The sequence below is a fragment of the Octodon degus genome, unplaced genomic scaffold, assembly GCF_000260255.1.
Source record: "Octodon degus isolate 3935 unplaced genomic scaffold, OctDeg1.0 scaffold00031, whole genome shotgun sequence".
Lineage (NCBI taxonomy): Eukaryota > Metazoa > Chordata > Mammalia > Rodentia > Octodontidae > Octodon > Octodon degus.
Window position 1 is genome coordinate 3,298,158 of NW_004524607.1, and position 9,788 is coordinate 3,307,945.

A 9,788-nucleotide genomic window follows, 5' to 3' on the forward strand; every position below is an offset into this window, starting at 1 on the left:
AATTAAAAATCTCAGTCCTAGAGGCTAGGGCATAACTCAGCAGCATAGCTCAGCAGCATGAGCAGCTGCCTGGCAAGCACAAAATCCTCAGTTTGATCTCTGGTACCACAAAAAAAAATAACAAATAAAAAAATATAAAAATCCCAGTTCCAGAACATCCCCTACCAGCCCCGAGCAGCATACCCTGAGTTCACAGACCCTGTGGATTATTTCAGCGATATTTCACAGGGAAGAGCGAATAGGCAGTTTTTCTGTTATGCTTGTGTGAAAATAGCATATGATGTTATATCAGAAAATAACATATGATGTTATATCAGAAAAGCAGGCTATCTCTATGAAATGTCTTTGCCTATATCTCCTGAAAGGAAGGTGTCTGGCATCATAGGTGATGGGGGTCATTAACACTGTCTGCTACCACCACTGTCACCAGCAGCAGCAGCAGCACAGTTTCCTCACATATCTGTTGAACACTTGACATGCATCACACCGCGATGTTTCTTTCCACTCAGAGCACAAGAGCTCCCAAGAACGTAAAGGCAATTTCCACCTTCTTAGCTCCCCAGAGCACTCTCTAAAATAATCATCTATTAAACTGGATTCTGTGGACCCTGAACCACATCTGAATGGCTTTATTAAGCTGTTAGTTCGTAGAGGCATTTGAATACCTCCAAGCCTTTTGTAAAAGTGTTTTGAAAAAATTAAAAATGTAGCAAGCACAGGGTGGGAGCGTGATCACTTTCCTAACAATCTGTACTTGAACTCTTGTGGCATTCGGCAGAAACCGTACGTGTGCAAAATTCCAGGCTGCACAAAGCGTTACACGGATCCCAGCTCCCTGCGGAAGCATGTGAAGACTGTGCACGGCCCTGAGGCGCATGTCACCAAGAAGCAGAGAGGGGACATGCACCCTCGGCCCCCGCCCCCCAGAGATTCCGGCAGCCATTCCCAGTCCAGGTCCCCTGGTCGGCTGACGCAGGGAGCCCTCGGGGAGCAGAAAGACCTCAGCACCACTACCTCAAAGCGGGAAGAATGCCTCCAGGTGAAGACTGTCAAAGCCGAGAAGCCCATGGTATGTCATTCCCTCTCCTGATTGTCCATAGCCAACTCAAAGTCACTTAAAAGAACCCAGCAGGGCATTTAGAGGGATAAGATCCTCACTACATCAGGCCCCTCTGACTCAAGGAGATCCTGAGGTGGGTTGTGTCCTCCAAGCTGATGGGTTTAGGGTAACTCCTAAGTAAAACATTGCCAGGACTCCTAATTCATTCTAAAATTGATCAATGCACCCATAATGTGTAGAAACCCATTCACTCATTCCATAAATATGTTTTCTGGCTTCTTTACCAAGTGACTGTAAGATAAATAAGCTACAATCCTTATTCTGTTGGGATTTACAGTCCAATGGAATAGATGAAAAATACCAATACTTACCATGCAGGGTCTTAGGGGCTCAAAAACAGCCTGTTCAAGGTACAAGCAAGACTACTGACTGTTTCAGGGACAGAGCCCACAAAGACAGGCCCAGTGGACAAGGAGGAGGGCAGGCAGAGAGGCCCCAGTCCAGGGCCCCGACCTAGGGGACATACAGGAGCGGCAGGGCTGGGGACAGAAAAGGGCCTGGCAGGGTGCAGTTTTAGGCAGAGCTCCAGTATAACAGCAGACCATTTCTGTATTTGTGCCTGAGCGCATGAGGCCGAAAGCAAAGAAGGATTTTTAAAAATTCTTGTAGCCTAACACTGCTTTGGCTTGGATGGTGCTACTCTTCCAGCTGCTTGATGGTTTGGCTTCCTGTATGTGCTGTGACCAAGCACCTGAAGATTTCAGAAAATAGCAAGGAAAATGAAAGGAGTCACTGTCAGAGAAGACTGAGTACATTTCTCTCTGGTCACATGTACTACGGATTTAACTAAATGAGTATAGTGGGACCTCATCCCCGACTCTCACCTGTGGAGGGGATGTGCCAGGTAGTGGTTTCGTGCTTAGAGTTTTGGTCACACAGCAAAGCTTGGCGAAACAGATTTGTACTCAGTTAAGGAAGCAAGTTCTTGCAGTCAGGTCAGTCTAGCCTTGAGACTGACGTTCTTCGAACTCGTGAGTGATGACGTCAATGCCAAGAGGCCCGTGTGAGCAGGAAGTCACAGATCCAGTGAGAAGCTGCATTTTAACGATTTACTGGGTTTGTCCTTGAACTCTCAAGGTCTTTTACACAGTGATATGAATCCCAGCCAAAAATAATGCCAGTTAGCTCTCCAGAGTTAGCGCTAATTCTCACTGGGTAGCAGTACTTAGCTTTTAGGAAGCATTTTAATCAAATGTTTATATATTTCGATTGACCATTGTATTTTTAAATTAATCAGTGAATAAACTGCATTTCATATGTTTAGAGGGAGCCATGAATCTGTGTGATAATTGAACAGAGCATTCAACAGTTTATTCTCAAGCATTGAACGCAAAACTGGAAAGTGAATTTATGGTCTCCTCGATTACATGATGGAAAGACTAGGGCTTATGTTCTTGGAGTTCTTGTTCCTTTAATGTGTATTCCTAGCTCACGACGGTTTGCTCTCTTCTTTCCTGACGCTCATTCTCTAAGAAGAAAATGGATAGTAATAAAAATTTCTAGTGATTCGACTCAGTGACAGCTGAGATGGCTGACATATTTTCTGGATAAATCAAATGATATAAATACAGAATGAAAGGGGGTCACAGAGCCAAGCCTGGGCCCCCTGTTCTCCCAAAATTGAAGCTCCCATGCTTGTGCTGTTCTGTACATTTGGGTATTCACACATCTGAGTACAAGTAGTTAGCTTCACAGTCTTTACTAATGACCATGAAATTTACATTTCTAATATTCTTTCTTTGAAACATGCCTTTACTTTGATCATCTTGCTATGAATTAAATTCTTTCTTCTTTTTTCTTACTGCAACATCTCTTCTGTCTAATGCTCCTCAATGTCTTGTTCTCACTTCCTAAGGACAGTGGGTAATAAGGTGAGGGAATTTTGTCTTCTCTGTTCTTTTTGTTTGCATTTTAACATTTGACGTTTTCTTCATTTCATGTTCTTTAGTTTTGTGGCTTTGTGACATCTTTGGTAGTGCACATTATTCGCCATGTTTTAAACACGAAAGTGTTGTGTTTTGAGTGTTCAGCATGTGGAAAATGTTGATTTAGATGATGAAATTCATTGTTCTGTTCGTGTAGGTTTTCATAATAAATCACACCGGGGCTGACCAAGCAGACTCTCTTACATTTTATTAATTCTAGTATAAATTCATTCTTAAGCTAAATATCTCCACCTTCTTTGAGGAAGAGTTACATATATTTGTTATTAACAATTTAGTCTCAGGGCTGGCCAATTAGCTCAGCGAATTAAAGCACCTGCAAGCAGGCACAGGGCCGGGGGTTTGTTTCTGCCATTGCTGCAGGCAAACAAAGGCTGGGACATCCTGGACCCTGGGTCACACTGAGATGGCAACTAAGACTGGGCATCGGTTCATGCTGAGATGTCAACTGAGACTGGGCATGGTGGTGTGTACCTGTAATCCCAGCTTTTGGGAGGCTGTAAACAGGTGGATCACTATGAGTCCAGTCTAGTAGTGAGACCCTGAACACCCTGTAGACCCTTCCCTAGAATACGAAAATAAAACAAAACAAAAAAAGTTTAATCTCTATTTAAATGTGCGCTCATTGGAGCAGTTTCCTAATTGTAGGTACATGCATGCCTTCTTACAGTCCCTATGGGAGTGCATGTCTGTACATGTGTGTATTCGGGTATATACATTCATACTCACCCACGTTCTCAGTGGACAGGCCAGGACTGTAAGACATGCCAAGCGCTGGAACCTCTGAGTGCCTCAGGAAGGAGAACATAGCCTGCGGTACGGCGTCTATGGAGGCAAAACATTCAGGATGTCCCAGCCTTTGCCCGCCGCGATGGCAGAAACAAAGTGATCGTTTCCCTCTTACCCCTGCCTTGATCATCATCCTGGCTGAGGCCACACCACAGCAGGAAAATCTAGGACGAAGAAAAGATTACAGAGAGCTTGAATGCCAGTGCTGGGGAGCCTCTAGGGGCGCTTGCTGGGGAGAACGTGATGTGTCCCATGCAATGGAGCTTACATTTATGTTTCAGCTCCCCAAAATGAGCCCTAATATTAAACCAGTTGACAGTAATAATTGTTAATGTATTATGAGCTAATTATAATTATCCCAGTCTTTTTGCACCTGCCTGCTCTCTGGACTTCATATTAATTCCCCACAACAATCCTTAAAATAAAAGATGCCCATTTTACAGATAAGGAAATGGATGTTGTGAATGGTTCAGTAATTTGCTCAAAGGTGAAAGTCCTAGGGGTGGATTGATTGAAAAAGAGGAAGTGTATGCGCAGCATTGGTGTTTGGGACAGGATTCCATGGCTGCGTTCATGCTGGTCACCCCGTGTCCTCTGCTGTCCATTGCCCCCCCTTCACATTGGCCTGGCAGCCCATTGTCCTCTTGGTCCAAAAGCCACCTCTATCCATCAGAGCCTAGTTTTCCTTCTCATCATCCAGCTGCTCACATGAAGGTCCTGGTCCGCAGGAGCTGTCCTTGTGGGCTTCCTTCCTTTGCCCCGGCTGATGGTGTCTCCTCTCTCACCCTTGATGCCCGCAGACATCTCAGCCAAGCCCTGGTGGTCAGTCTTCATGCAGCAGCCAACAGTCCCCCATCAGCAGCTATTCCAACAGTGGGCTCGAGCTTCCTCTGACCGATGGAGGTAGTGTTGCAGACCTCAGTGCCATCGACGAAACCCCGATCATGGACTCGACCATTTCCACTGCCACCACAGCCCTTGCTTTGCAAGCCAGGAGGAATCCAGCAGGGACCAAATGGATGGAGCACATCAAACTCGAAAGGTTGAAACAAGTGAATGGAATGCTTCCGCGACTGAACCCCATTCTACCCCCTAAAGCCCCTGCGGTCTCTCCTCTCATAGGAAGTGGTGAGTCTCCATTGGATCCCAGGCCTGCTTAGGTTTCTCTGTTTATCTCAGAATGTTTCTTAGCTTTCCTGCCAGTCTTAACTAAAAGTATGCCATAAATTCACCCATTTGAAAAAAAAAAAAAAAACAAAAAACTCATAGTATCACCAGTCAGGCTATAGGGGCTCAAAAACACACCTGGGCAAAGCACATGCAAGACAATTGGCTATGCTCTCAGGGGCAGAGGCGACAATGACAGGAGGCCAGGAAATGGGGAGGGCAGGCAGAGAGGCCCCAGCTTGGGGGCCTGACCCATGGGATGCACAGGAGCAGCAGGGCCAGGACAGGGAAGGGCCTGGCAGGATAAAATTCTAGACAGAGCTCCAGTATCAGATCTGAGGTTATAGAAGTGGAGACCATTTCTTAATTCTTGCCTGAATTCATGAGGCAGAGAACAGAGAATTCTCACCCCACTAGAGTTGCCTTTCTGGATGGTTCCTGTGGTCCGGAACAGAATAATACAACTGGAAGACAGTGAGTGACACATGCCCTGAGAATGAAATAATCTCCTTGGCAGATGCATCGTGGTTCACACCCTGTCTGATTTCCAAAATCTAAGACCCAGAAATTAGCAACCACATTTAGTTGCTAATTTAGGAGACCCGAGTATCCCTTCCCGTGGTCATCCCCTACCCCCTAGATCAGGTTTGCTTTTCACCTGGCACTGGAGGAGTCAGTGGCCAGGCTCACAATACCTGGACCCCATCCTAAAGGTGCTGCTCTCGGTGTCCCATTTATAGGCTGTGAGACAAATGGGAAGCCTGACTGTGCATGTGAAACGGGGAAATACTGTTGCATAAACTTGGGCGCTATGTGTGTCTCGAGTCATGCTGGTTTGTCCTTGGCGTTGTGCCAATGGAGGACCTTACCTAAATTGAGGGAAGGTTGACATTGCTTTGTTTAAACCAGGGATCAGCACAATACAGCCCAGAGTCCATGTACACCATGCTGCTTGTCTTTGTAAACAAAGTACTAGTGCACCCCACATTCATTTACTTGCTGTTGTCTGTGGCTGCTGGAGCTCAGGGCTCCAGAGCTGTGTGGTTGCCTCAGAGACCACAGAGACCTGGGGAGGCGAAAGGTGCTTCAAAGCCTTTGCATACCTGGTTGAAGGCGCCCTTGGGTTCACAACTTCTGTTTTCTCTGCCCACTTCCTCTGCAGGCACACAGTCCGGTAACAACTGCAGTTCGGGTGGACCCGTGACTCTTCTCCCAAACAGAGGTGACTTCCCTGGGGTAGACCTCACCATGCTGAACACACTCGCCCGAAGGGACAGCAACACCAGCACCATCAGCTCTGCCTACCTGAGCAGCCGCCGCTCCTCGGGCATCTCCCCATGCTTCTCCAGCCGCAGGTCCAGTGAGGCATCGCAAGCGGAGGGCCGGCCTCAGAATGTGAGCGTGGCTGACTCCTATGACCCCATCTCCACCGATGCCTCACGCAGGTCCAGCGAGGCCAGCCAGAGTGACGGGCTGCCCAGCCTGCTCAGCCTTACTCCTGCCCAACAGTACCGCCTCAAGGCCAAGTATGCCGCGGCCACCGGAGGGCCACCGCCCACACCATTGCCACACATGGAGAAGCTCAGCCTGAAGACCAGAATGGCCCTGCTCGGGGACAGCCGGGAGTCTGGGGTGACTTTGCCTCCCGTGCACCCTCCTCGGAGATGCAGTGATGGGGGAGCCCACACTTATGGCCGGCGCCATCTGCTCCCACATGATGCCCTGGGGAACAGTGTAAGGAGGGCCAGTGACCCAGTGAGGATGGCCTCTGAGAGCCTGCCACCACCCAGGGCCCCACGCTTTAGCAGCCTCAACAGCTTCAGTCCTCCATCTGCTGAAAAGCGGAACCTGGTGCTGCAGAATTATACTCGGCCTGAGGGCAACCAGCCGCGTCCCTTCCATGTGTCCCCCTGTCCTCCCAGCATCACGGAGAACATCACGCTGGAGTCCCTGACCATGGATGCTGATGCCAACTTGAATGATGAGGATTTCTTGCCTGACGATGTGGTGCAGTATTTAAACTCCCAGAATCAAGCAGGATATGGGCAGCACTTACAGAGTGCCATCCCAGAGGACAGCAAAGGACCCCACGGGTCAGGTGACTTTGACCCATCTGGGCTGCCAGACAGCCATGCTGGCCAACCGTTCCGTTCCTTGGAGCAGCCAGGCATGGAAGGCAGCAAAAGTGACCTGCCTATTCAGTGGAATGAAGTGAGCTCAGGAAGTGCAGACCTGCCCTCTTCCAAGCTAAAAGGCAGCCAGCGCTCCGTGGTACAGCAAGCTCGGGCCTTTGGACTGTACGGCGGCATGGTGGTCCCCCCGCAGAACTCGTGGAGGGTTGGCCCGGGCCCAGGTGGGGGATATCAGGGCCTTGGGGAAAATGGCAGTGCCTACAGTAGTGACCTGGAGCCCTTGGCCATCCCTGCTGGCACCAGTGCCAGCCCCGGTGGAAATGCCTTCCCTACATACCCCTGTAAGGCCCAACAGTATGTGAACTGTGTGGCCAGGCAACCTGTCCCTCCTGGGACACTAGACAGTACCTGCAGCGCTGGGATTCAAGGGTCCAAGCTGAAGAGTGCCACTGTGCACGGGAATGGGGGTCCTCTGGATTTTGTCATGCCGGTGGCACCAGGCGAATCAGCTGGCATCACAGTGAGTGGCATGCAGACCCCAGAGCCTCTGGGACAGGGCTGCCTCCCTCACCAGCTCCTCGGGGACAGTGTGCAGCAGCACCAGGGGGCAGGCCGTGCCGGGCAGCAGGTGCTTGGGCAGGCCAGTGCTACCTCACACATCAGTTCCTACCAAGGGCCAGAGGGCTGCCTGCCCGGGACCCACGGAGTCAGCTGCCAGCTGTCTGGCCTGGCAGGGGTCAGGGGCTACCAGTCCTGCGTCAGCTATGGGGGCATCCGGCGCCAGGCTATGCCAAGGGCCAACCTCATGCTTCAGCAAGGACAGCTCAGTGACACAAGTCAGACCTGCAGGGTGAACGGCATCAAGACAGAGATGCCTGGGCAGCCCATGCAGCTCTGTGCCAATGTGCAGAATTACTCTGGTCAGTTCTATGACCAAACTATGGGCTTCAGTCCACAGGACACTAAAGCTGGCTCATTCTCCATGTCCAGTGCCAGTTGCCTGCTACAGGGGGCAGGCACAGAAAACTCTGAGTTACTATCCCCAGGTGCTAACCAGGTGACGAGTACCGTCGACAGCCTCGACAGCCACGACCTTGAAGGGGTGCAGATTGATTTTGATGCTATCATAGACGATGGGGACCACGCCAGCCTGATGTCAGGGGCCCTGAGCCCAAGCATCATTCAGAACCTTTCCCATAGCTCCTCCCGCCTCACCACACCGAGAACCTCCCTCCCTTTCCCAGCCTTGTCTGTGAGCACCACCAACATGGCGATTGGGGACATGAGCTCTTTGCTGACCTCCCTCGCAGAAGAAAGCAAATTCCTTGCGGTCATACAGTAGGCATTAGGCAAGAAGGACTGCGAACAGATGCAAAACCCTAGGAGTTGAAAGACTGAACTGACACCGTGTTGGCTGGTTGGGTTTGGTTTTTTGTTTTATTTTATTATTATTATTTTTTTTTAGTTCTGTATGTATTTTAGTAATGTCATCTCACCGCACTGGGATGTGTTTCAAGTATATTCCTTTTATGGAAAAGGACTCTGAAAACCCCTAAGGTATTCTAGGGAGAAACTGTCTTCCATTTCAGTTTTGGATCAGTATTGTGACACTAAAACCACCCTCTTTTCTTTTTAACTGTAAGCCCACCCCTTTTATAGTAAACCTATGTAAATGTGTGATGTGCGGGTTCTTTCTTTTTAGAAGAGAAGTCAAATTTGAAAGGGTTGTACATGTTTCTCTGTTACGCCCAAGAACTAGGAGTTGGTGTGCTTGTGACCACAGGGTCATTTGTCCAGACTCTTTGTAATTCCCCTTTACATATGCTCAATGTTTGGAGTGTGTGTGTGTATGCATGTGCGTGCGTGCGTGCGTGCGTGTGTGTGTGTGTGTGTGTGTGCATGTTAAATTCCCACATTGAGCACAAGAATCAGAATGTGGATAGTGAGTTTGATCATCATTTCAGGGTGCATAGACAGATTTTATGTGCTCCCAACCCCAGTGTAATTCAGGTTATGCTCTCCACAGGGCACACCAATGGATAGGTGGGGCGCTTGCAGGTGAGCCCCTCAGCTCCTGCTTTGTGCGCTTCCATAAGTCTTTCGCTTCCTTAAGTGTGCTTTGGGCTCATCTATGTGGTCAGTTCTCAGCTATCTCTCTTCCTTCTCTCTAGCTTGATGAATATTCACTGCTGCTTAGCGCTGCAGTGAGACAGAACAGGCAGTTGGTGATGCTGAGGCACATCGCTCCTTCTTTCCGTTCTCCTAAAAAGTTGGATAGGTGATAGATTGAAGCAAGAGGGTAGAATTAGGTTGGAGGGTACTTGAGGGTTAGCTGTATTGATTAGTTTCATCTCTTTCCCATTGTCATAGATCACTAAGGATTGATTATCTGTAGCTCTATGTATATAGGCATTTAAACAACCCCACAATCGGCTATACATTAACATTTATTAACTCCACTACAGTGAAGGAGTCTGTCTATTCAAAGTGTCTTATTTTTTAAGAGATTTTTAAAAACTTAGACCTAAAAGAAAAAGCACCTATATATTGATATCAAGAATAAATCAGCTCATCCAATTTTAGCATTTGACAATAGGAAGGGAAGGAAGGAAGGAAGGAAGGAAGGAAGGAAGGAAG

At 48.6% G+C, this 9,788-nt stretch overlaps 1 protein-coding gene across 3 annotated transcripts in view; it reads left to right on the forward strand.

Moving 5' to 3' along the window:
- Positions 1 to 9,782, forward strand: part of Gli3 (GLI family zinc finger 3) — a 278,402-nt gene extending 268,620 nt beyond the window's left edge. For 2 of the 3 annotated variants that reach the window (XM_004629558.3, XM_023713476.1), the window contains exons 13-15: positions 779 to 1,069; positions 4,653 to 4,980; positions 6,182 to 9,782. In XM_004629558.3, the coding sequence (XP_004629615.1) occupies positions 779 to 1,069; positions 4,653 to 4,980; positions 6,182 to 8,493 (2,931 nt within the window). In that variant the 3' untranslated portion in view covers positions 8,494 to 9,782. The remainder of the gene's footprint in view (positions 1 to 778; positions 1,070 to 4,652; positions 4,981 to 6,181) is intronic. The other variant, XM_023713477.1, reaches the window with a different exon arrangement.
- The last annotated feature ends 6 nt before the right edge of the window (positions 9,783 to 9,788 follow it).